At 39.1% G+C, this 22,943-nt stretch overlaps 1 protein-coding gene across 1 annotated transcript in view; it reads left to right on the top strand.

Annotated features, from left to right (window-relative positions):
• The window catches only part of LOC141511839 (cytochrome P450 4A6-like), a 65,450-nt gene that overhangs the window by 10,795 nt on the left and 31,712 nt on the right, over window positions 1-22,943 (top strand). Inside the window, 1 exon segment of the mRNA XM_074220853.1 lies at window positions 14,508-14,652. Coding sequence (XP_074076954.1) covers window positions 14,508-14,652 — 145 coding nt within the window.

The following is a 22,943-nucleotide window of genomic DNA, read 5'->3' as shown; positions in this document are numbered from 1 at the left end:
CTCTATCTCCCTTTCTAGATGCTCCTCCAGATCACAGCTGTTAACTTTAGGTAACCCCCCAAGAACTCTGGGTCCTGGGTCCTCTTCTTTTCCCCTTCTATACTGTTTCACTTGGTGATCTCCTCAGTTCCCAAGGGTTTCATTACCTTCTTTATGCTAATGATTCTCTTTTTTTTTTAGTTTTTTTAGGGCAAATGGGGTTAAATGGCTTGCCCAAGGCCACACAGCTAGGTAATTATTAACTGTCTGAGACTGGATTTGAACCCAGGTACTCCTGACTCCAGGGCCGGTACTTTATCCACTGCGCCACCTAGCCACCCCATGCTTATGATTCTCAATTGACCGATCTAGCTCTAAACTGCTAACCTCCAATCTCTCATCTCCTCTTACCTCTCAGATATCTTGAATTGGAATTGAGTAGAAATCTTAAAATCAATATATCCAAAACAAAATTCATTATGTTCTCACCAAACCCTTCCTACTCCTACTTCCCCTACAGGCAACACCATCCTCCCAGTTTCTCTAACCTAGGAGGCATCCTAAGCTCTTCACCATCTGTCACTGCCTTCCTTCCCCCCCCCCCACATGCTAAGACCTGTCAATTTTGCCTCTGTGACATCTCTTCAAAATGCCCCCTTCTCTCCCCTGACACAGTCTCCCCCTTGTACAGGCTTCCATCTCAGGTCAGGATTATTGCAGAAGCTGCTGGGTGGTCTGCCTGCCTCAAGTATCTCTCCATCCCAGTACATCCTCAAATAAATCATCACTAATATGATTTTCCCAAAGCCCAGGTCCTGCCATGTGACCCTCCTCCTCAGTAAACTCCACTGGCTCCTTATTGCCTTCAGGATCAAATACAGCATCCTCTGCTTGACCTTCAAAGCCCTTCTTAGCCTAGCCTAGCCCTCTTCTACCTTTCCAGCCTTCTTCTACCTTGCTCCCTAGCATGCACTCTTCGATCCAGTGATACCACCCTGCTGACTGTTACATGAGCAAGACACTCCATCTATTGACTCTGGGCCTTTTCTCTGGCAATCTTCCATGTCTGGATTACTCTCCTTCCTCTTCTCCACCTCTTGGCTTCCTTTAAATCTCAACTAAAATTCCATTCTCTCTATAGGAAGCCTTATTCAATCCCTCTTGATTTCTTTATCTTGTAAATCATTTGCTTTTTATATATTTGTTTGTATGTTGTCTCATCTATTAGATTGTAAGCTCCTGGAGGGATGGGATGGTCATTTGTCTGTTTTTGTATCCCCAACATTTAACACAGTGTTTACCACATAGTAGGCACTTAATAAATATGTGCTAGTTAACTAATGGATGGACTCTGTGCTTTCCCCTACCTAATGAGGTTAGTGGCTTTACTGGAAAGGGATGTAATTTTCAGTCTTTAGAGAAGTAGATCGGGGAGTGGGGGCAGCCAGGACAAAGGCATGGTGAATCAAAAGAGAGTATTGGGTGGGGAATAGGAAGAAGGCTAGTCTGACTAGATCACAGAATGTGGGATGGGGAAAGATAGATTGGAACTAAGGCTTTAAAAGCTAATCAGAGGTAGTTATATGCCATAAAAGGTCAATGGAGTTGGAAGAGTTGGGTTGTGATGTGGTAAGGGCTAACTCAAAGATAATGACTCTGGTGGTTAGGTGGGGATGCCTGAAGAGGGAAGAGATTTCAAGCAGAGAAACCAATTTAAGAGGTTGTTGCAGAAATCCAGGCAAGAGATCACGAATATGATCTAAGGTGATTGCTGTGTGAGTGGAGAGAAGAGGTCAGATGTGAGAGGGGGCAACCGATTGGGTATATTGGGGTTAAGGAGAATGAGGATGCCAACAATTGGGTGTGAACCTGGAAAGCTGGAAGGAAGGAGAGTGGTATCCTTTATGGTAAAAGAAAGATTTGGGGGATGATAGATATGGAGTTCAGTTCTGGGTGTATTGAGTATATATAATGTTGGTCCTTCATTCTCAAAGAAGACTACATCAGGGAGGTGATGCCATGACAGGCACATGAATTGGATTTGAGTGAGGGGGGTGCTGTGCTAAGTCACCAGTCTTCCTTTCTTCTCCAGAACCATCTGAGTCCAGTGGCCAGATATGAAGCAGTATGTCTGGAGATGGTGACCCTGGATGTGAGGCAATCAGGATTGAGTGACTTGCCCAATGTCACTGGTAAATGAGTGTGCAATGTCTCTGAAACATCCAATTTGAGCTGTGTAATTGGGTAGTTGGTGATATGAGATTTAAGTTTAGGGAAGAGACTGGGACTGGCTATAATGATTTAGAAGTCAGCATAGAGGCAATTTCTAAACCCATGGAAACCAATAATCAGAGACAGAGAGATGGAGAGAAAGAGAGAGGGAGGGAGGGAAGGAGGGAAGGGGAGAGAAAGAAGCAGAGACAGAAAGATAGGGAAAGAGATAGAGACAGAGACATAGACAGAGATTTAATAGTGACTAAGGAGAGTATCTTCCCAAGGTCTAAGTTGAATGGAGATAAGGTGATACACATTCATTATATTGCAAACAGCCTCATTAAAAAAATCAAATATTGTAAGTGATTTAAGAAAAATTAAATGATTTCAGAGAAATTTAAATTAAATTTCAGAGAAAATTAAATCATTCTCCAATTTGGTTCACTTAATACAGGGAAATCCTGTGAAGAATATAGACCCTTTTATGATTAATGATTGGCTTCTGGCTGTCTTCAGAGTCTCCCTGTGAAAAGGGAGATTTTTTCTCTTTATACAATTATCAATTTTAAACATATGTGTTTCTACCAGGATATGTTTATTTTTCAGTCTAGGGAGGAATTTGTTGCTATGAAGGGACCATGTAGCCTTGGTGAAACTGCTCATATGGTTACCCAGAGTACATAATAGAAAAATCCACCTAGGGGGTGTATTAATATATGATAAAGATATTAAAATTAGCTTGACTTCATCATAAGTTAATGCAAGGACAGCAAAGAAGGGTAGTGTGCACATGTAGTTGTAGGGAAAATCTTGTGTGATTGATGTGATAGGGAGATAGAGAGTCTGAATCCACATCCTATTGTTGCTTTTTTCTTATTGACTGCCCTCTGTGATATGTCTAAACAGGATAATGTGACCAGATAGTGTAGTAAGGTCAGGTATACTTTTTTATTCTAGAAAAACTCTATGAAGGAGTTAGGAAATTGAGTCTGGGGTGTTGACTAGGATCCTATCACTTCCTTGGCATGTTTGATGATGATGTTGGCATGATTGTTTCTCTCTCTCTCTCTCTCTCTCTCTCTCTCTCTCTCTCTCTCTCTCTCTGTCTTTTCCTCCTCCTCTTCTTCCTGCTTCTCTTCCTGTTCTCTCTCTTTCTTTCCTCTCTCCACCTCCCTTTCTTTTTCTCACTCTACTCCTATTTCTTCTATCCATGCTTTCTCTTTTTCTTCTTCCTTTTCTTTTTTCCCCTGCCTTTCCTTTATCTGTCTCCCTCTTTTCTCTTTCTCTCATTCTCTTTCTCTCCTGCCTCTGCCCTTTCCTCTCCTGAAAGCAGAGCAGGCTAAAAGGTTACAATTATAGTTTTACTTAGTGACAATTATATCTTTCAAATGATAGAGGATCCAAAAAAAGGAAGTTCAATTCTAGTTCTGATTCCTGCTAACAGGAGTGGAGATGAGTAGATTTTTTTTTTAGGTTTTTGCAAGGCAGATGGGGTTAAGTGGCTTACCCAAGGTCACACAGCTAGGTAATTATTAAGTATCTGAGACCGGATTTGAACCCAGGTACTCCTGACTCCAGGGTCAGTGCTTTATCCACTGTGCCACCTAGCTGCCCCGATGAGTAGATTTGGCAGACTTTTCCATTCATTGCATTAGCTGGTCTTTCTTCCAGTTTCTCTGAATTTCTTTCAAAAATCTAAACTGGTTGGAGAGTTTCCCTGTGCAACCAGATGATTTCTTCAATCAAATTCCATTTTTCCTCTTCACTGAATGCGGGGGTCCAGCCTCCGTGGGGTCCTTGGAACCTGACAGGAAGGATAGAGTCAGCGAAATGAGTTGAATCAACAAGGGGGTATGCCATGACAAGCAAGTGAATGCATTTGAGTGAAGGAGTACTGTGCAAAGTCACCAGGGAATCTATTGCTCCAATCCAGAGCTTGGGAAAGGGGGCTGAAAGGAAATCCAGTCATAGATGAGCAGGTACCTTGGACTTGGGGAAGCCGACTTCAAAGGGTTAAAAGGAAAAATCTAAGCTGTAGGTCCCTGGGTAAGTTACTTAACCTCTTGAAATGCATGTTCCTCAATTGCAAAATAAGGGATTAGACTCAGTGTCTTGGAGATACCTTTTACCTGTAAAAATGGTGAAATCTATGGTTGGTTGACTCCTATGAAGTTATATCACTCAGGAAAGAAGACAGTTCTGGAGGGATGGGAAATACTCAAGAATGAAGTTAGTAAGACACAAAGAGAAGCACATTCAGTTGTTGGGAGCCAGGGTCTCTAAGCTGTTTGACACAGTCACAGCAAGAAGACTGAAGGCAATCACACTGCCTGATGGAACAACATTTCCTTCTTCAATATATATAGGGATTCCATGCACACCAGTATTTATAGGTTTATTATTGATTCCAATATTTACTCACCCTAATAGTGGAATGACTATAAAGGAAGGATTTCAGAGAAATTCCTTGAATTAAACAGATTGTAAACTCTGTCCAAATTTAACAGGACTGCCTCTCCCTGAGGCATACAAAAGGCTTCAACATTATGAAATCTCTGGAAAACTCAACACTGAGAATTCCAAGGAGATGTCAGAATATATACAGGGAAAACAGATATAAGATGGGTCAGATAGAATTCCAGGGAAATTAATAGTTTTGCCCCCCTTACCATATACAGGAATATATGAAAAAGATGGTGAGAAAATAGTTAGTACCAGGTGACTGATATGTGAACTCCAGCAGTCTTAGTTTCATGGGAAAGAATAAAAAAGTCACAGAAACTGTGGTTTCTACCAACAAGGCCTGAAAGAAAAATTGGTTATTGTAAGAGTTAACAGATGGGTGGACAAACATAAAGACCCTCACTATAGATTGTTAAGGAAGTATATTGAAAAACATTATTTACACAGAAAATATAAAAAACTTTCCATTAAACGAATTGCTTAACAACTTTAAATGAATTAACAATTATACAATATAGTAATAAATAAGGTAACAGACAGGTTGAGGTCATCATGGTCTGAGTAGGGATAAGAAATCAATTAACTATGATTATTAAACTTGTAATCACATGATTAAAACTTGTAACCACATGAATTATATGATTGATGATGAAAATTGTACACTTTTGTAACCAAGGAAATGATCTTAGCTTGCTTGCTTGAAACATACATGATTCTGAGACTATAAAAATAAATCCAAGCAGCTGACAGTCAACTTGCTCCTGCCTTTACCCCCTTGTTGATTCAACTCATTTCGCTGACTCTATCCTTCCTGTCAGGTTCAAAGGACCCCACGGAGGCTGGACCCCCGCATTCAGTGAAGAGGAAAAATGGAATTTGATTGAAGAAATCATCTGGTTGCACAGGGAAACTCTCCAACCAGTTTAGATTTTTGAAAGAAATTCAGAGAAACTGGAAGAAAGACCAGCTAATGCAATGAATGGAAAAGTCTGCCACAGTCATAGAGAAACAATGTGAGGGATGCTCCATCTCAGGGAGAGCTGAGACTGGTGACAGAAGCACTAGGAGCAAGAACAGGAGTTTCAAAAACTGGGAGAAATAGGATCAATGAAGGCAGAGGACCTTGGTTGGGATGGATGAGACCATGATAATTGACAGTGGAGAGAAGGAAGAACTGCTCAATGTTGACTTTGCTCTGCCAAGGAGAAGACTTTTCACTGTAAATAGTGATGATGGTGATGTTTGTCCTTCATTCTCTTTTTTTGAGAAAGATTTTCTTTATTTTGAGTTTTACAATTTTCCCCCTAATCTTGGTTCCCTCCCACCACCCCCCACAGAAGGCAGTCTGTTAGTCTTTACATTATTTCCATGGTATGCATTGATCTAAGTTAAATGTGATGAGAGAGAAATCATATCCTTAATGAAGAAAAATAAAGTATAAGAGATAGCAAAATTATATAATAAGATAACATTTTTTTTCTAAATTAAAGGTAATAGTCCCTGGTCTTTCCTGGAATTCCACAATTCTTTCTCTAGATACAGATGGTATTCTCCATCGCAGATAGCCCAAAATTGTCCCTGATTGTTGCACTGATGGAATGAGCGAGTCCATCAAGGTTGATCATCACCCCCATGTTGCTGTTAGGGTGTACAGTGTTTTCTGGTTCTGCTCATCTCGCTCAGCATCAGTTCATGCAAATCCTTCCAGGCTTCCCTGAATTTCCATCCCTCCTAGTTTCTAATAGAACAATAGTGTTCCATGTCTTACATATACCACAGTTTATCAAGCCATTCGCCAATTGAAGTTGTCCTTTATTCTCAAAGAAGAACATGGTATCAGGGAGGTGATGCCATGACAAGCAAGTGAATGCATTTGAGTGAAGGAGGACTGTGCAAAGTCACCAGTCTCACTTTTTCCTTCATTGCCATCTAGGTTCAGTGGTCAGATATGAATCAGGACAACTGGAGATGACCTTGATACAAAGCATTCAGGGTTAAGTGACTTGCCCAAGATCACCAAACTAGTAAGTGTCATATATTCAAGACTGACTTTGAACTTAGTTCCTCCTGACCCCAGAACTAGTGCTCAATCCATTGTAGGACAAAGATGCTTGAGGGGGAGTTTATACCTAATGATAAGTGAAGAGATGGTAAGAGAACCCTTTACCCTTGGTGAATTTAAGCTCACATGAACTATAACCTGAGTCCTGAAAGAATGGGCATAGGGCACTGCAGAGATGTTATCAGTGAATTTCGAAAGAGCATGGAAAATAGAAGTGTCACAAGATTGAAGAAAGGCAAACAATTGTCCAAAACAGGAAGGGAATAACCTACAACTCTAGGTCTTTAGGTTGACACTGATTTCTGGAAAAATTCTAAAATTAAATTGAAATTATGCTTGGCATATATTTACAAAGGGAAGTAATAGTCATTGGAAGCTAGTGTGACTTCATTCGTGACAACAGATCATGTCAGACTCTCCTTATTTCCTTTTTTGATGAAGTTGCCAGGTTCATTGATTAGGGGGAATACTGGAGATATGGTTTACCTGCATTTTAGGTATGCTTTTGATAAAGTATTTTATAAAAAAATACTTAAAGTGAAAGATAAAGCATTTTATGATGCACTTGTGGAGAAGATAGAAAGGCATGGATTATATAATAATTGGGTTCAAAGAGTAATGTTCCATGTCAACAGGGCAGAAAAACCTCCAGTGGAGTACTTCAGGGCTCTATGATTGGCCTTATTCAGTTTAGCATTTTTTTAACCATAACTTGGATGAAAGCATATATGGGTTTCCCATCAGATTTTATGATGACAACAAGCTGGAAGGGAGAATTAATGAAAGTCAAAATCTCAAAGGGTCTTGACAGGCTCATATATTGGACTGAATGTAAAAAAGATAAAATTCACTAGGGATCAGTGTAAAGTCCTGCTCTTAGGTACAAATAACATCTCTAAGTATAAGACGACGGGAGCGTGATTATACAGAAGGTATTCTGAAATAGATAATGATATGCTGGCATTTGTTTGACCACTGGCTCTGAAATGTTTTGTCTACTTTTAAGTTAAATTTGTAATAACATTTTCTTGATCATTTAAAAAATCTAAGTAATAAACAAAATGATCCATCAAGACCAGATTTCTAGTAGTTGCTGGTTTCGGAGGTGTATATACTCATCTTCAAAACTTAAACAAGTTTTGATTGCTGGGAAAACTGGAAAAGAGTATGGCAGAAACTAGGCATGCACCAGAATCTTATACCCTATTCCAAAATAAGGTCAAAATGGATACATGACTTAGGTAGAGAGAATAGTTTATCTGTTAGATCTATGGAGAGGGGAAGAATTTATAACCAAAGAAAAGATAAGAGAATATTATGAAATGCAAAATGAATAATTTTGATTAGATTAAATGAAAAAGATACTATACATCAAAATCAAGATAAAAAAACAGAAAGCTGAGAAACAATTTTTTTATAGTCAGTGTTTCTGATCATAAAATAAATGGAGAGACGAGTCAAATTTATAAGAATATAAGACATTCCCCAGTTGATAAATGGTCAAAGGATATGATTGGGCAGCTTTCAGATGAAGAAATTAAAGCTATCTATAATCGTATGAAAAATGCTCTAAATCATCATTGATTATAGAAATGCAAATTAAAACAACTCTGAGGCACCATCTCACACTTATTAGATTGACTAATATAACAGAAAAGGAAAATGATAAATGCTAGAAAAGAGGTAGAAAAATTGGAACACTAAGACATTGCTGGTAGAATTGTGAACCGATCCAGTCTTTCTGGAAAACAATTTGAACTATGCCCAAAGGGCTACAAAACTACTTATCCTTTGATCCCGTAATACTACTACTAGAAGGGCAGCTAGGTGGCACAGTGGATAGAGCACTGGCCTTGGAGTCAGGAGGACAGGAATTTGAAACCATCTTGACCCTTACTAGCTCTGTGACCTTGGGCAAGTTACTTAACCCTGATTCTCTCGCATCCAGGGCTGTCTCCAATCATCCTGATTCCTGTCTGGCCACTGGACCCAGATGGGCTCTGGAGGACAAAGTGAGATTGGTGACTTAGCATAGAACCCCCTCACTCAAATCCAATTCATGTGCTTGACATAGCATCATCTCCCTGATGTCATGGTCTTCTTCAAAAATGAAGGACAAACATTACTACCACTAGAAAAGGGAAAAGGAACTGCATGTACAAAAATATAATAGCTCTTTTTTGTGAAGCAAAGAATTCAAAATTGAGGGGATATCCATCATCTGGGGGAATGGTTAAACAAGTTGTGGTATGTGAATGAATTGGAATACCATTACTCTAAAAGAAATGATGAATAGGTATATTTCAGAAAAACCTGGAAAGATTTATATGAATTGATGCTGAGTTAAGTGAGCAGAACCAGGAGAACATTGTATTAGTAACAGTAACATTGTATGATGATCAATCATGATCGATTTAGCTCTTTTCTTAGCAAGACAATTCCAAAAGACTCATGATAGAAAATGTTAACTATATCCAAAGAAAGAACTATGGAATCTGAATGCAGACCAAAGAATATTATTTTCTTTTTTAATGTTAGATTGTATTTTATTTTTTCAATTACATGGGAAAAAAGTTTTTAACATTCTTTGTTTTAAAAGCATTTGAGTTCCTCATTTTCCTACTTCCCTCCCTTTCCTTCCTGATTCCTAATCTGATATAGGTTATACATATTTAGTCATGTTTAACATATTTTCATATTAGTCATGTGAAAGAAGAATCAGAACTAAAGGGGAAAAACCACGAGAAAAAGAAAACATAGAACAAGTTTTAAAAAATGAAAATAGTATGCTTTGGTCTGCATTCAGACTTCAGTTTTTCCTCTGAATGTGGATGGCATTTTGCATCACAAATCTTTTAGAATTGTCCTTGATCCCTGAACTGCTGAGAGGAGCTGAGTCCATCTAGTTGATCATCACTTGTTGTTGCTGTTAATATGTACAAGTTTTCTACAATGTTTTCCTGCTTTCACTCACTTCATGAGTTCACAAGCATACTATTTTCACTCTTTTCCCCTTTTACATAGTTTTTTTATGATTATTCTTTTACAACTATAGTGGTAATATATTTAACATGATTGTACATAATTAACCCATATCAGATTGTTTGCTGACTTGGGAAGGAGGCAGGGAAAAGGAAGGCAGGGAACTTAAAATCTTACAAAAATGAATGTTGAAAACAATTTTTATGTGTAATTGTAATAAAAGTAATTGTAATAAATTGTAATTGTAATAAAAGTCTCTTAAGCAAAAAAGGCAACCTAATATAGCCTTTTCGTGTCAGTAGGTTAAAGCTGGCTTCAGCACCCTTGCCCCCTGGGCTGATCTGGGGACCACAATGAGGCAGCACCAAGGTTAATGCCAGCTGGAATGGTATATTGAGCTTCTAATTAGAATGAAGTAAAAGTCTATGTTTCCCAGAACTAATCACACTCTTTCAAATGAGATCCATTAAGCAGTATAGCAGTGAGACTATCTGGTAAACTTGAGAGTGCCCAAAGGAAGACAACCAAGGCAGTGAAGAATTTTGACACTGACATATGAGGATCAGATGAAAGAACTGGGGATGTTTAACTTTATGAGAGAATTAGAACAACAAGGGGTTGTGAGAATTAAATGAACTCCCAACTTCATTTTGTGACTCACTTCTGGAGCCAGCCAGCTCGGTCTCTTTCTGTTCAATAATGGGTCAAATCTAATTTCTGTCTTGTGAAAAAACCCAATTCAATTATGAGAATTGTGAGAAAACTATTGATTTGAACCTAGTCAGGTATGACTGGGAATCTGGACCAGCTCTACCTGCAACGAAGGACCAATGTTATGGTGACCAGAAATCCAGCCTGATTTGAAGATTGATCCAAGAGGTTTTCTTATAATTATTCATCTCTAACAACTCATTATGTGAAAACTTATCCTCATTATTGCTTCTGTGTTTCTTGGATTGAATACAGACATTTGAGAGGAGTGAAAAACCTTTTTTGGTTTCAGGGTACTTTCTCCACCCAATTTAATATTCCTAATCTTTCATCCAATTAGAAACCAGATTACCTAATTTTATATCCTGGTTAATTATTTCCTTTTGGTTAATTGGTCATATTTGATTTTTTGTGTGTGTGAGGCAATGTCTGAGGTTGGATTTGAACTCAGGTCCTCCTGATTCCAGAGCTGGTGTTCTATCCATTGCATCACCTAGCTGTCCCTTATTTGATTGTTTTTAATGTATGAAAATGTGCTTCTCCCTACATTCTGGGTCTAGTGCCAAAGTCTGTTTGTTAGTAATAAATCTTTATACTTCAATCTGTATTCAAACACCATCAATTCTTTGGCTAGGGATGGATAGCAGTTTTCATCCTAAATCCTTCCAAATTGTCTTGGATCATAGAATTGCTGAGAATTCCCAACTGATTGTCTTGAAGTATTTTTGTTACTTTGTAGAAAGTATATTTCACTTTGTATCAGCTCATGGCAAGTCTTTCCAGGTTTTTCTGAGAACGTCCTGCTCATCATTTCTTACAACAAAATAATACTACATCACAATCACATAGGACAATTTGTTCAACCATTCCCCAACTGACAAGCATCTCCTCAATTTCCAATTCTTTGCCATGAAGAAAGAGCTGCTATAAATATTTTTGTACATATAGGTGAAGGGTTAATACCCATTCTGATCAGGGGCAAGGCCATATGCTGGTTCCCCCAACCCAAGGTCACCTTTGCATGAACTTGGAAGTTTTGTGTGTGCCAGATACTCCCTCTAGGAAGTAGCCATTCCTGGAGGTTGAATCCTGGGAGGGTTGGCTACCTGCTCAGAGGTTCAACATTTAATTTCAGAACCTTGGCCGTGAGTCTTCCCAGGTCATGCATGTACTCTTCATGTGGTCTTGCATGTACTCTTCACATGGTCATGTACGTACTCTTCACATGTCCTGGTTAAGTGCCAAAAAAGCTTATATAAGCCTATTAGTAGTGTGCCACTTTTGTCTGGGACCCCTTAAAAGTTCTTAACATTGCCTCAGAGTTTCACCCATGGGAAGGACTCTTTGCCTGGGGTGTTTCCCAATTGTGACTCTGAAGGCTGTACCCTTGTATAAGAAAATGAAATTCTTATATGAGTAAGTTCACTTGAGCCTGTATGAGAACGTGTCCTCCCCCCCCGGAACATGTCCTATGTGATTTGACTGCGTTCTTAGAGTCCCAGGAACTAGCCATTCCTTGGAACATAAACAGTACTGAAAAGAACTGGCGATTCTCACAGCACTGACTTTAATTATGTTGTGTCTTGCGGCCCCATATGACATCTTCCTAACATCATAACATTTACTGACTTCCGTTCATGGTAAGAACTCTGGGATCCTTTTCAATTGAATTTGGCAACAAACTTTTGTTCTCCCCTAATAAATATCCTGAGACTCCATCATTCATGATGATGATGAAGAAGAAGAAGAAGAAGCAGAAGAAGCAAAAGAAAAGGAATCCCACCCATGGAGAAGACATTCTTCCTGGTGCTGCCCTGAATTGGTGATGTTTTCTCTCCCATTCGAGACTCTCTCCCGAATTGGTAATGTTTTCTTTATCTTTCTCTTCTACTTTTGTTATAGTATTAATAATCCTTTCTTATAAATATATATATATATATCTATCTTATTTGCTGTATTGAATATTATTGTAAGCAATCTATTCCTTGCATTCTTAAAATACTTTCATTTTCAACTGCATGAGAGCGTCATTTACAGGAACCAATCCGAACCTCATTAAAATCACAATACAACCCTGCAACTCTCCAGCTACTGTTGATTCAGATGTTAGTGCTCCCCCAATTGGTGATGTTTTCTTTTAATATCTATCTTTATGTAGGCTTTGCTCTTTTTTTTATTATATTGAGCCCTATTGGTTGTTTTTGCTGTAAAACTGATTTATTTCTACCTGTTATATAATCACTTTATTAAATATATACTCCTTTTAGTTTGTTGGTGTGAATGTGTCATTTTGTGGGAGCGAATGGAAACCGAAACTCCTTAATCAGATAATAGGTCCTTTTACTTTTTGTTTTCCTGTTACCGTGAACCTGAAGAACTCTCATGAGGTGAAAGGACTGGATTTTTTCTCCTTGGACCCAGAGAGCAGAACCTGGGGTGGGTGTCTCAAAATGGAATAGTCTACCTGGAGAGATAATGAATGGACTTTTGCTTTCAGCAGAGACTGGGTCACCACTGGTTTACTTTCATGTGTAGGTTGACTTAAAGGCCATGAATGCCCCTTTCTGCTCTCCATTTCTGTGATTCTGTCATGAAGATAAGGTACCCCTTATTCTACATAGGAGGATTTTCTTATCTCTGCTCCTAATTTATACATTATTTGTTTCTAATAATGTCTTCAGTCCCAATGAATCCTCTTTTGTGAATTGGGTCATATAGAGAGGAGTTAAACAGAGGGAAGCAGACACTGGATCTGGATATTAAAATTCAGGTAGATTGACCAGGCTGGCCACCAAGGGTTGGGATGAGTGATTAGAGGAAGGTGAGAGGTGCTTGTTGTGGTGCCCCAGGCTTCCAGAGAAGGTAGAGTTCCAGGAAGTTGCCACCATTCAGAGACTAGATGATTTGGGTCTGAGGATTCATCTTCTTGGTCAGATCAGAGCTTGACCATTTTCCATCTAGACAAGAATCCTAAAGGGACTGGAGTCTAGTCTGTGCAAGTATTAGTTAAAGGAATGAGATTTTTTAGCCTGAAAAAGAGAAGACTTGGGGCTCCAGTGGTTAGTATTTTCCTTCTTTTGAAGAGATTTTCACTTTGTGTTTACTTTGTATTTCTTTGACTCCATTACAAGTTCCTGCAACCTACCCTCTTCCAACCTCCCAGAATGTGTGCTTCTTGGAGTCAGACATTATTTCTTTTTGTAGACCCATCACCTACCACAGTAGAACCATAATGCACATTGAAATGAGATTGATGACTTATTTTGAGATAAGACTTTTTTTTGGCTGGACTCCAGAGGACCAGAAGAACCTGGAGGAGTACTAGTGGCGAGCATTGGTGGGGAGGTGGAGCCCCACAGACAGATTTGAGCTCAATTTCTCACAGGCAGAACTGCTCCCATGCAACCTTGAGAAGTAGGTTTTTGTCATGGGAGTTTCATGTATAGAATAGTTCAGGTTGGGTAGATACCTGGGCCCTTTTCAACTCCAGGGCTCTTAGAATCTCACTGCCTCCCTGTAAATCCATCCAGATTAATCCCATCATTTAAAAAGATGACCAGGACCACTGCAGCATGGAGTAGACAGGTGAACTGGCTCCAGATTGGGCTTTTTCCTCTAGCCCGAGTTGCCAATTGCTCCACTGAGAGGAACTCACATTATTCCTGGCCTGGCAAAATAGGTTCAGGGAGAACTTGGCAAGCCTGGGACTACAACTCCAGGGGACTGGTTTTCAGGCTCTTCATGTACCTTCCTCCCCCTTGTGCCCCCAGCCCTGGCTCCTGGCCCATACATCCTTAGCTTCTCATTGGCTAGGCTTGTAGGTGGGTCCTTTCTATTAAGCCTTGATCCCCAAAATGACTTTCCACCCCTCCTCTGCCTTGGTCCATGACAGAGCAGCAGGTGGATTTCTATGAACTGACCCTAGGAGGAAAGCTAACAAAGAATTATCACTAATTCATGACTAGACCTGATATAAAAGACAAAAACTGCACCCAGTTCTTGAGTCTCATAGCTCTGCACACTCCTGGGAGAGAGCTTCATTCAGCACTATGGGCACTGGTCTAGGATCAGCCTGACTCTTGGGAGACATCTCCAGTCTCTTCCACACCTCACTCCTATTGGGCTTGGTCCTGCTGCTGCTGAAGGGGACCCAGTTGTACTGGCACAGGCAGAGGCTGCTTAGAACCTTCCAGAGCTTCCCAGGCCCTCCTGCCCACTGGTTCTATGGGCATCTCCTAGAGGTGAGCAAACTCCAGAATGAAGTATGGGGAGGGGAGGAGGCACTGGAATGCTATGGGAGAGATCACCAGTCCATATGGCTACTTCAGTATTCATATGGTTCTGGCCTCAGCAATTCATTCATCCCAGAATCTCAGGCACTTCCTAGGTTATTTCATTCATCCATTTAGCATTTATGAAAACATTCATACTTGTGTTCCTCTGAAGTGTGAGTGGTGAAAAACATCATAGGATCAGAAGGTCATTCATCTAGAACTGCAAGGGATCTCAAAGATTATGAGTCTAATAATACCCTTGTTTGACATGTGGGGAGATGGGAGGCCCTTAAAGCATCATAATCCCCTCATTTTATAGATGAAGAGAATGAAGTCCAGGGAAGTTATAACTTGCCTAAATCAATCAATCAATCAGTGAAACAAGGACTTACTATATACTCAGGCACTGGTGCATATGTATATAAGGGAATGCATAACAAGAAATATAGTATGGAAAAGGTACAAAATCTGGATGAAAGGACAAAAACAGGCTTATGTGATTCAAAGAATCAGAGAAATGCCATGTGTTCAGTGTGCTTGAATCTTAGCAAAGCATTGGCCCTTTCTCGTAAGCAATCTTGTGGATAAAATGGAAGGTTGTAGACGGCATTATAGGAGAATCAGGTGAATTTGGGATTGTTTGAATAACTAGACCTAATGAATATTGATGTGACTTCAGAGGAGGGTCTCCAGTGCATTGTTGAAGGACTTTGTCTTTAGTTCTAACAAGTTAAATATTTAATTGCTTCCTTACATGAAGACAGGTGCTAAGACTCAAGACTTACAAGATTTGTAGATGACATAAACCTGGATGTTGAGGACAATGGAATAGTGCAACCTGTCCCTCTCCCTGCCTCAACTTCTTAACATTTGAAACAATTCATACCTAGGCAAGAAACTCTTGCTACAACATCATCAAGCTAGTGGTCATTCACCCTCTACTTGAAGGGAGAGTTCTCTTCCTCATGAAGCAGCTCTTGTTCATTTTGTTTTACAGATGAAGAACCTGAGGGGGCTAAAGTAACTAGCTCATGGTCACATTAAGTGTCATGAACAGGGACTCAAGGCCAGGTCTGAATAAGGTGAAAACCCTTCTCTCACTATAGTACATTGAAGATGTTCCTGTGCCCCTGGTTTGGGGACCTGAGTTACTGAGAGCTGTTGCCTAGAAGGGGAATGGGCTACATTGAACTGTATAGACTAGATGTCTTGTGCTTTGGATGCCAAAGATTGGAACTTTGGTACAGTGGGATTAGGGTCCAAGATATTCCTACCTCCCTCCCACCTCCGACTGCCAGCTAGTTTTGTTGATCTTCGTTGATCTCTAAGAACTGAATTAGGTTAGGGCCAGAAAATGGCCCAAGTCATTTAGTTGGGTAACAAGTATTAAGTGCTTACTATGTTCTGGGGATACAAATACAAAAAAAGGAAGGTCAATCTTTGCCCTCAGAGAGCTTTCAGTCTAATGGGAGGAAGAGAGTACACAAAATGAAGTTTAAAAGGAGATGGAGAGAAGAACAAAGAAATGTACCTGGTTTGGAAATTAAGAAATGACTGTCCTAGGTTGTTCTTTTTTTTTTGTTTTGCAAGGCAATGGGGTTAAGTGGCTTGCCCAAGGCCACAGGGCTAGGTAATTATTAAGTATCTGAGTTCGAATTTGAACTCAGGTCCTCCTGACTCCAGGGCCAGTGCTCTATTCACTGAGTCACCTAGCTTCCCCATGAGTTGTTCTTGAATAGAGGTATGGGGAGCAGCTTTACCATCCACAATCCATTCAGAGGGGTCCCAGGAATAAAGGGTACAGATGAGGCATCACATCAGCTTTTCTGGGATTTTGCTGACTAGTGCGATTACTTCATCTTCTCTCTCTTACTTACTGTTTACATGATCTAGACAAAATAGACCTGTCCTTATTCCCTAGACACTAACCATTATGGACATAACACCCAATGGTCAAGGCCCAGCTCCAATCATAAATGCCTCTAGGAAGCCTTCCCTGATTTTCCTGGCTAGAAGGGACCTCTCTCTCTCTCTCTCTCTCTCTCTCTCTCTCTCTCTCTCTCTCTCTCTCTCTCTTCTGAATTCCCATTGGACTGATCTTGTTACTCTTTTAGGATCCTAGTCACACAAGATTATAGAATTTAGAGCTATAAAGGACCTTAGAAATCATTTAGATCATCATTATCTAAAAGATGAGGAAACTGAGCTCCTCAAAGAGGAAACTGGGAAAGACCAGCCTAAGGTCAACAAGTGGCTCCAATGAAGTAACATCGTCTAAGAAAGAAGATAATTCTGGAGGAATGGGAGATGCTCAAGAATGAAGTAAGACGCCAGTGTGGAGGAAAAATTTGAAGAAATCATATGATTGCATAGGGGAAACTCCTTAGGCAACTTAAAATTTTTTTGAGTTTTCTTTCTTTTTTACTTAAAGATTTTATTTATTTTGAGTTTTACAATTTTTCACCTACAGAAGGCAATTTGCCAGTCTTTACATTGGTTCCATGGTATACACTGATCCAAATTGAATGTGATGAGAGAGAAATCATATTCTTAAGGAAGAAACAAAGTATAAGAGATAGCAAGATCAGGCAATAAGATATCAGCTTTTCTTCTAAATTAAAGGTAATAGTCCTTGGTCTTTGTTCAAACTCCATGGTTCTTTCTCTGGATACAGATGATATTCTCCATCACAGACAGCTCCAAATTGTCCCTGATTGTTGCGCTGATGGAATGAGCGAATCCATCAAGGTGATCATTGCTCCCATGTTGCTGTCAGGGTGTACAGTGTTCTTCTGGTTCTGCTCATCTCACTCAGCATCAGTTCATGCAAATCCCTCCAGTAAGCCTTTATTCTTTGCCAAAAATTATTCTGTGTCCTGGACTAATTAGAAAGGCAAGAAGAGTTCCTTCCTTTTTGAATTTCACATTCTAATGATGAGGTAATATATTAAAAACATGTGCATTTTAAAATGTTAAGTAATAAATTTAAATACATTTAAATTTTAAGAAATTAACATTGATTAATTAAAACAAGTAAATTGCAAATGATATAAACTATTAGATAAATTATATATATATATAAACATATATACAAGAAATATATAGAGTAGATAGGATATAATTTCAAAGGAGGTGAGATTTGAACTATGTTTTGAAGAAGGTTAGGAGAGCTAAGAGGTTGAGATAAAGAGGGAGTGCATGCCAGGCAGGGGGCATGGATAATACAAGAGCACAGAGTCAGGAACTCTGAGTCACTTATGAGGTCCACCTAATTGGATCACAAAATGCATAGAGAGAAATAAAGTGGATGGAGAATGAGAAGGCAGAAAGGGGTTCCAGGCCTTTAAATGCCTAAAGTAACCAAAGCTGGTTTCTAAACTAATTATTTTCATCTTGGCCTTTTTATTTTATTACACATGCTTAACACTGCAATACATTATGACCAAATTTTCTTTGAAATTATATTCTCATCTGTTTTGAGTGTACCGTGAAGACCACTTTACCAACCCTTTTCCTTGCCTCTCCAAGGAATATCTGTGATCCATACTTTGGCTATAATATCCTTCTTTCTTTTGGTTTTGCTTATATCAAGAATATCAAAGTTAATAGATTCAATTTCTATAGCAATATAACCAGTCATTGGTCATTGGGAAAAATTTTCAAATTTGAAGTATTATCAGCCTTCTAAAGTGCATTGGTACTCTAAAAATAGGGATTCTTAACTTACCCTGTTCTTCTTTTTGTCAATTCAACTATTATCACCACTACAGGAAGGGAGGGGAACCATCCATGACTGAAGGCCATTTTGTCATCTTTTTCTTCATGTACTGTCATCATCAATCAAAATTTCATTACCTTGTGGTCAGTCAGAGCTATACCACAGATATTGTATTAGGACTTTGTGAAGGAGAGAGTGAAGTTAAAAGAAAGGAGGGGAAAAAAATCAGGGGAAAGTGCCAAAAGAGATAGCAAAGAATAAAATAAGGAATATATGTAGAGGAGATAGAATTGGCAAACAGAAGGGCTATTTTCCTCTGAGACTGGAAAAAAGGAGTAGATGAGTGATGATATTAGGATATGATGTGTGGAGTGGGGCGGATAAAGAAGACTGAGACAGATGACCTCAACTTGGATTTTTCTTCCAGTAAAGTATGGGCTCCTCAAAGGGCAACTAGGTGGTACAATGGATTTAACATTGATCTTGGAATCAGGAAGATGCCTCTTTATGAGTTCAAATCCTGTCTCTCTAGCTATGACCCTGGGCAAGTTTGCCCCAGTTTCCTCATCTGTTAAGTGAGATGAAGGAAATGGCAAACCACTCCAGTGTCTTTGGCATAAAAACCCCTAATGGGGTCACCAAGAGTAAGTTATAACTGAAATAACTGAAAATGATGGAGTCCTTTGCCCAGAGAGAGGGAGATGATGATGCTCATTTTCTGACTGGAAAATCAAGATGCAGACACCTGGAAAACAAGACAGGAGATTAATAGCAATTCTGAACAACCAATGTTGGCTCCAACACTTTGAAGGTGGGACTCACACCCACCCAGTTATCTTCCATATATCTATCCACATGTTTATCTATATATATATTCAACTGCCCTTCCATAGTTTAGCTAACATTTTGCTTTCCTGCTTTTCCTCTCTCTATCACCTTCATTCATTGGTTAAGAGCCTATCTCTTATTGCCACTGGAGATACAAAGACAAAAATGAAATTGTTCCTGCCCTCAAGGAGTTTATGCTTTCTACTGGTTCTTCAAAAGTAAAGAGCATTTCCTGATTCTCTGTGCTAGACAGGAAGACTGTTCAGTGGTGCAGTAGGGAAAAATCATACCAGCTAGTTAGTGGAAAGTTTAAACTTGATAACAAAAATACCTTGGTAATTCTGAAAGGTATCTAGGGATGGATGTTTGAGAAAGTAGTGAGCTCCCCTTTCCTGTGAGTCTTCAAGTAGAACCTGGATGAATACAGTCTTAGGTTTCTTTTCATTTTATGTGCTTAGCACAGTATCTAGTATATAATAGGTGATTAAAAATGATTGTTAGTAGATAGAGCACTGGCCCTGGAGTCAGGAGGACCCGAGTTCAAATCCAACTTCAGACACTTAATAATTACCCAGCTTTGTGATCTTGGGCAAGTCACTTAATCCCCTTGCTTTAAGTATATAAAAAAATGATTGTTGGCTATTGGCTGTTGTTAGTATAGATAAGAATTTTTATGTCTTCATTGGGTGAGATGATCCCCTGCCAGCTCTGAGAGTCTATGATTCAGAAGTAGGGGTCATCCCCCTTTTTAAGAAAGAATGGTCTGGGGTGGCTAGGTGGCATAGTGGATAAAGCACCGGCCTTGGAGTCAGGAGTACCTGGGTTCAAATCCGGTCTCAGACACTTAATAATTACCTAGCTTTGTGGCCTTGGGCAAGCCACTTAACCCCATTTGCCTTGCAAAAACCTAAAAAAAAACAAAAACCAAAAAAAAGAATGGTCATTTTTTTTCTGATGTGAAAGGCCCTTGTTTATCCTGGGACTACAGAATCTCAACCTTCTCTATGAGTTGTCATCCAGCTCATACTTGAAGGAGGAGTGACAAAAAGAAAGAAGTGCTGTTTTGGGTTAGAGACCTTGGGCTGCCATTTTTCTTCAGCTACTCTTTACAAAGGTTCCTTGGACAGATCCTTGCCGTTCTTTGGCCTCAAGTTCCACCACCATGAATAAAAAAGTTAACTAGGGATAAAGTTTCTTTTAGTCATAAGTTTTACAAACCTCTAGTGACAGGGAATGTTAACATTTATTAATCTCCTTCTGTGTTCAGAGCCCTACATTGAGAGACAGGAGTCCAGAATCTCAGAAATCACAGTCTCTGTCCTCATGGGCAGGTCTAGTAGGGAGACAGGACACAAATATAGGTAACTGGTTTGAAATAATACCTTACATGTGGGTTACAGTAGTTAGCATTTATTTAGTACCTTATGTATATTAATAATAGCAATACCTAACATTTATATAGCATCTATTATGCACCATGTACCAAGCACATGTACCAAGTGCTTGATACATATCTCATATGATCTCACAGGAATGTAGGTCCTATTATTATTATCCCCTATTTTATGAAAGAGGAAAGTAAGCTTGAGAGAAGTTTAAGTGACTTTTTTTTAGATTTTTGCAAGGCAAATGGGGTTAAGTGGCTTGCCCAAAGCCACACAGCTAGGTAATTATTAAATGTCTGAGACCGGATTTGAATCCAGGTACTCCTGACTCCAAGGCTGGTGCTTTATCCACTATGCCACCTCACCACCCCCTTAAGTGACTTTTAAAAAAGATTTTATTTATTATGTGTTTTACAATTTTTCTCCCATCTTACTTCCCTCCCCCCCCACCAACAGAAGGCAATTTTCCAGTTTTTACGTTGTTTCCATGGTATACGTTGATCCAAATTGAATGTGATGAGAGAGAAATCTTATCGTCAAAAGTACAAGAGATAGCAAGATAAGGCAACAAGATATCAGTTTTTTTTTCCTAAATTAAAGGTAATAGTCCTTGGTCTTTGTTCAAACTTCACAGTTCTTTCTCTGGATACAGATGGTATTCTCTATTGCAGAGAGCTACACAATGTCCCTGATTGCTGATCTGATGGAATGAGTGTGTCATTGCCCCCATGTTGCTGTTAGGGTGTACAGTGTTTTTCTGGTTCTGCTCATCTCACTCAGCATCAGTTCATGCAGATCCCTCCAGGCTTCCCTGAATTCCTATCCCTCCTGGTTTCTATTAGAACAATAGCATTCTATGACATACATATACCACAGTTTGCTAAGCCATTCCCCAATTGAAGGACATTTACTTGATTTCCAATTCTTTGCCACCACAAACAGGGCTGCTATGAATATTTTTGTACAAGTAATGTTTTTACCCGTTTTCATCATCTCTTCAGGGTATAGACCCAGTAGTGGTATTGCTGGGTCAAAGGGTATGCACATTTTTGTTGCTCTTTGGGCATAGCTCCAAATTGCTCTCCAAAAAGGTTGGATGAGTTCACAGCTCCACCAACAATGCAATAGTGTCCCAGATTTTCCACAACCCTTCCAACAATGATCATTATCCTTTCTGGTCATATTGGCCAGTCTGAGAGGTGTGAGATGGTACCTCAGAGAAGCTTTAATTTGCATTTCTCTAATAGGTAATGATTTAGATCAACTTTTCATATGAGTATTAATTGCTTTGATCTCCTCATCTGTAAATTGCCTTTGCATATCCTTTGACCATTTGTCAATTGGGGAATGGCTTTTTAAAAAAAAAATTTGACTCAGTTCGCTGTATATTTTAGAAATGAGTCCTTTGTCAGAAACATTAGTTATAAAGATTGTTTCCCGGTTTACATTTCTTTTGATCTTGGTTATAAAGGTTTTGTCTGTGCAAAAGCTTTTTAATTTAATGTAATTGAAATCATCTAGTTTGTTATTAGTGATGCTCTCTATCTCTTCCTTAGTCATAAACTGCTTTCCTTTCCATAGATCTGACAGGTAAACTATTCCTTTCTCTTCTAGTTTGCTTATAGTATTGTTTTTTATGTCTAAGTCCTGTATCCATTTGGATGTTATGTTGGTAAAGGGTATGAGGTCTAATCTAAGTTTCTTCCATACTAACTTCCAATTTTCCCAGCAGTTTTTATCAAAGAAAGAGTTTTTATTGAAGAAAGAGTTCTTATCCCGATAACTGGACTCTTTGGGTTTATCAAACAGCAGATTACTATAATTGCTTCCTGCTATTGCATCTAGTCTATTCCACTGGTCCACCACTCTATTTCTTAGCCAATAACAGACAGTTTTGAGGACTGATGCTTTATAATATAATTTTAGATCAGGTAGGGTTAAGCCACTTTTTTTGCACTCTTTTCCATTAAATCCCTGGAAATTCTTGATTTTTTATTTCTCCATATGAATTTACTTACAACTTTTTCTAACACAATAAAGTAATTTTTGGAATTTTGATTGGTAGGGCACTAAACAGGTAGTTTAGTTTTGGTAGAATTGTCATTTTTATTATATTAGCTCTACCTATCCATGAGCAGTTGATGTTTGCCCAGTTATTTAAATCTGTTTTGTGTGTGTGTGTGTGTGTGTGTATGTGTGTGAGAAGTGTTTTCTAATTGTTTTTGAAAAGTTTTTGAGTCTGCCTTGGCAAATAGACTCCCAGATAGTTTATATTATCTGAGGTTACTTTGAATGGGATTTCTCTTTTTTGCTCTTCCTGCTGTATC

The sequence above is a fragment of the Macrotis lagotis genome, chromosome 2 (assembly GCF_037893015.1).
Source record: "Macrotis lagotis isolate mMagLag1 chromosome 2, bilby.v1.9.chrom.fasta, whole genome shotgun sequence".
Classification (NCBI taxonomy): domain Eukaryota; kingdom Metazoa; phylum Chordata; class Mammalia; order Peramelemorphia; family Peramelidae; genus Macrotis; species Macrotis lagotis.
This window is presented reverse-complemented; position numbering and strand designations above follow the sequence as displayed.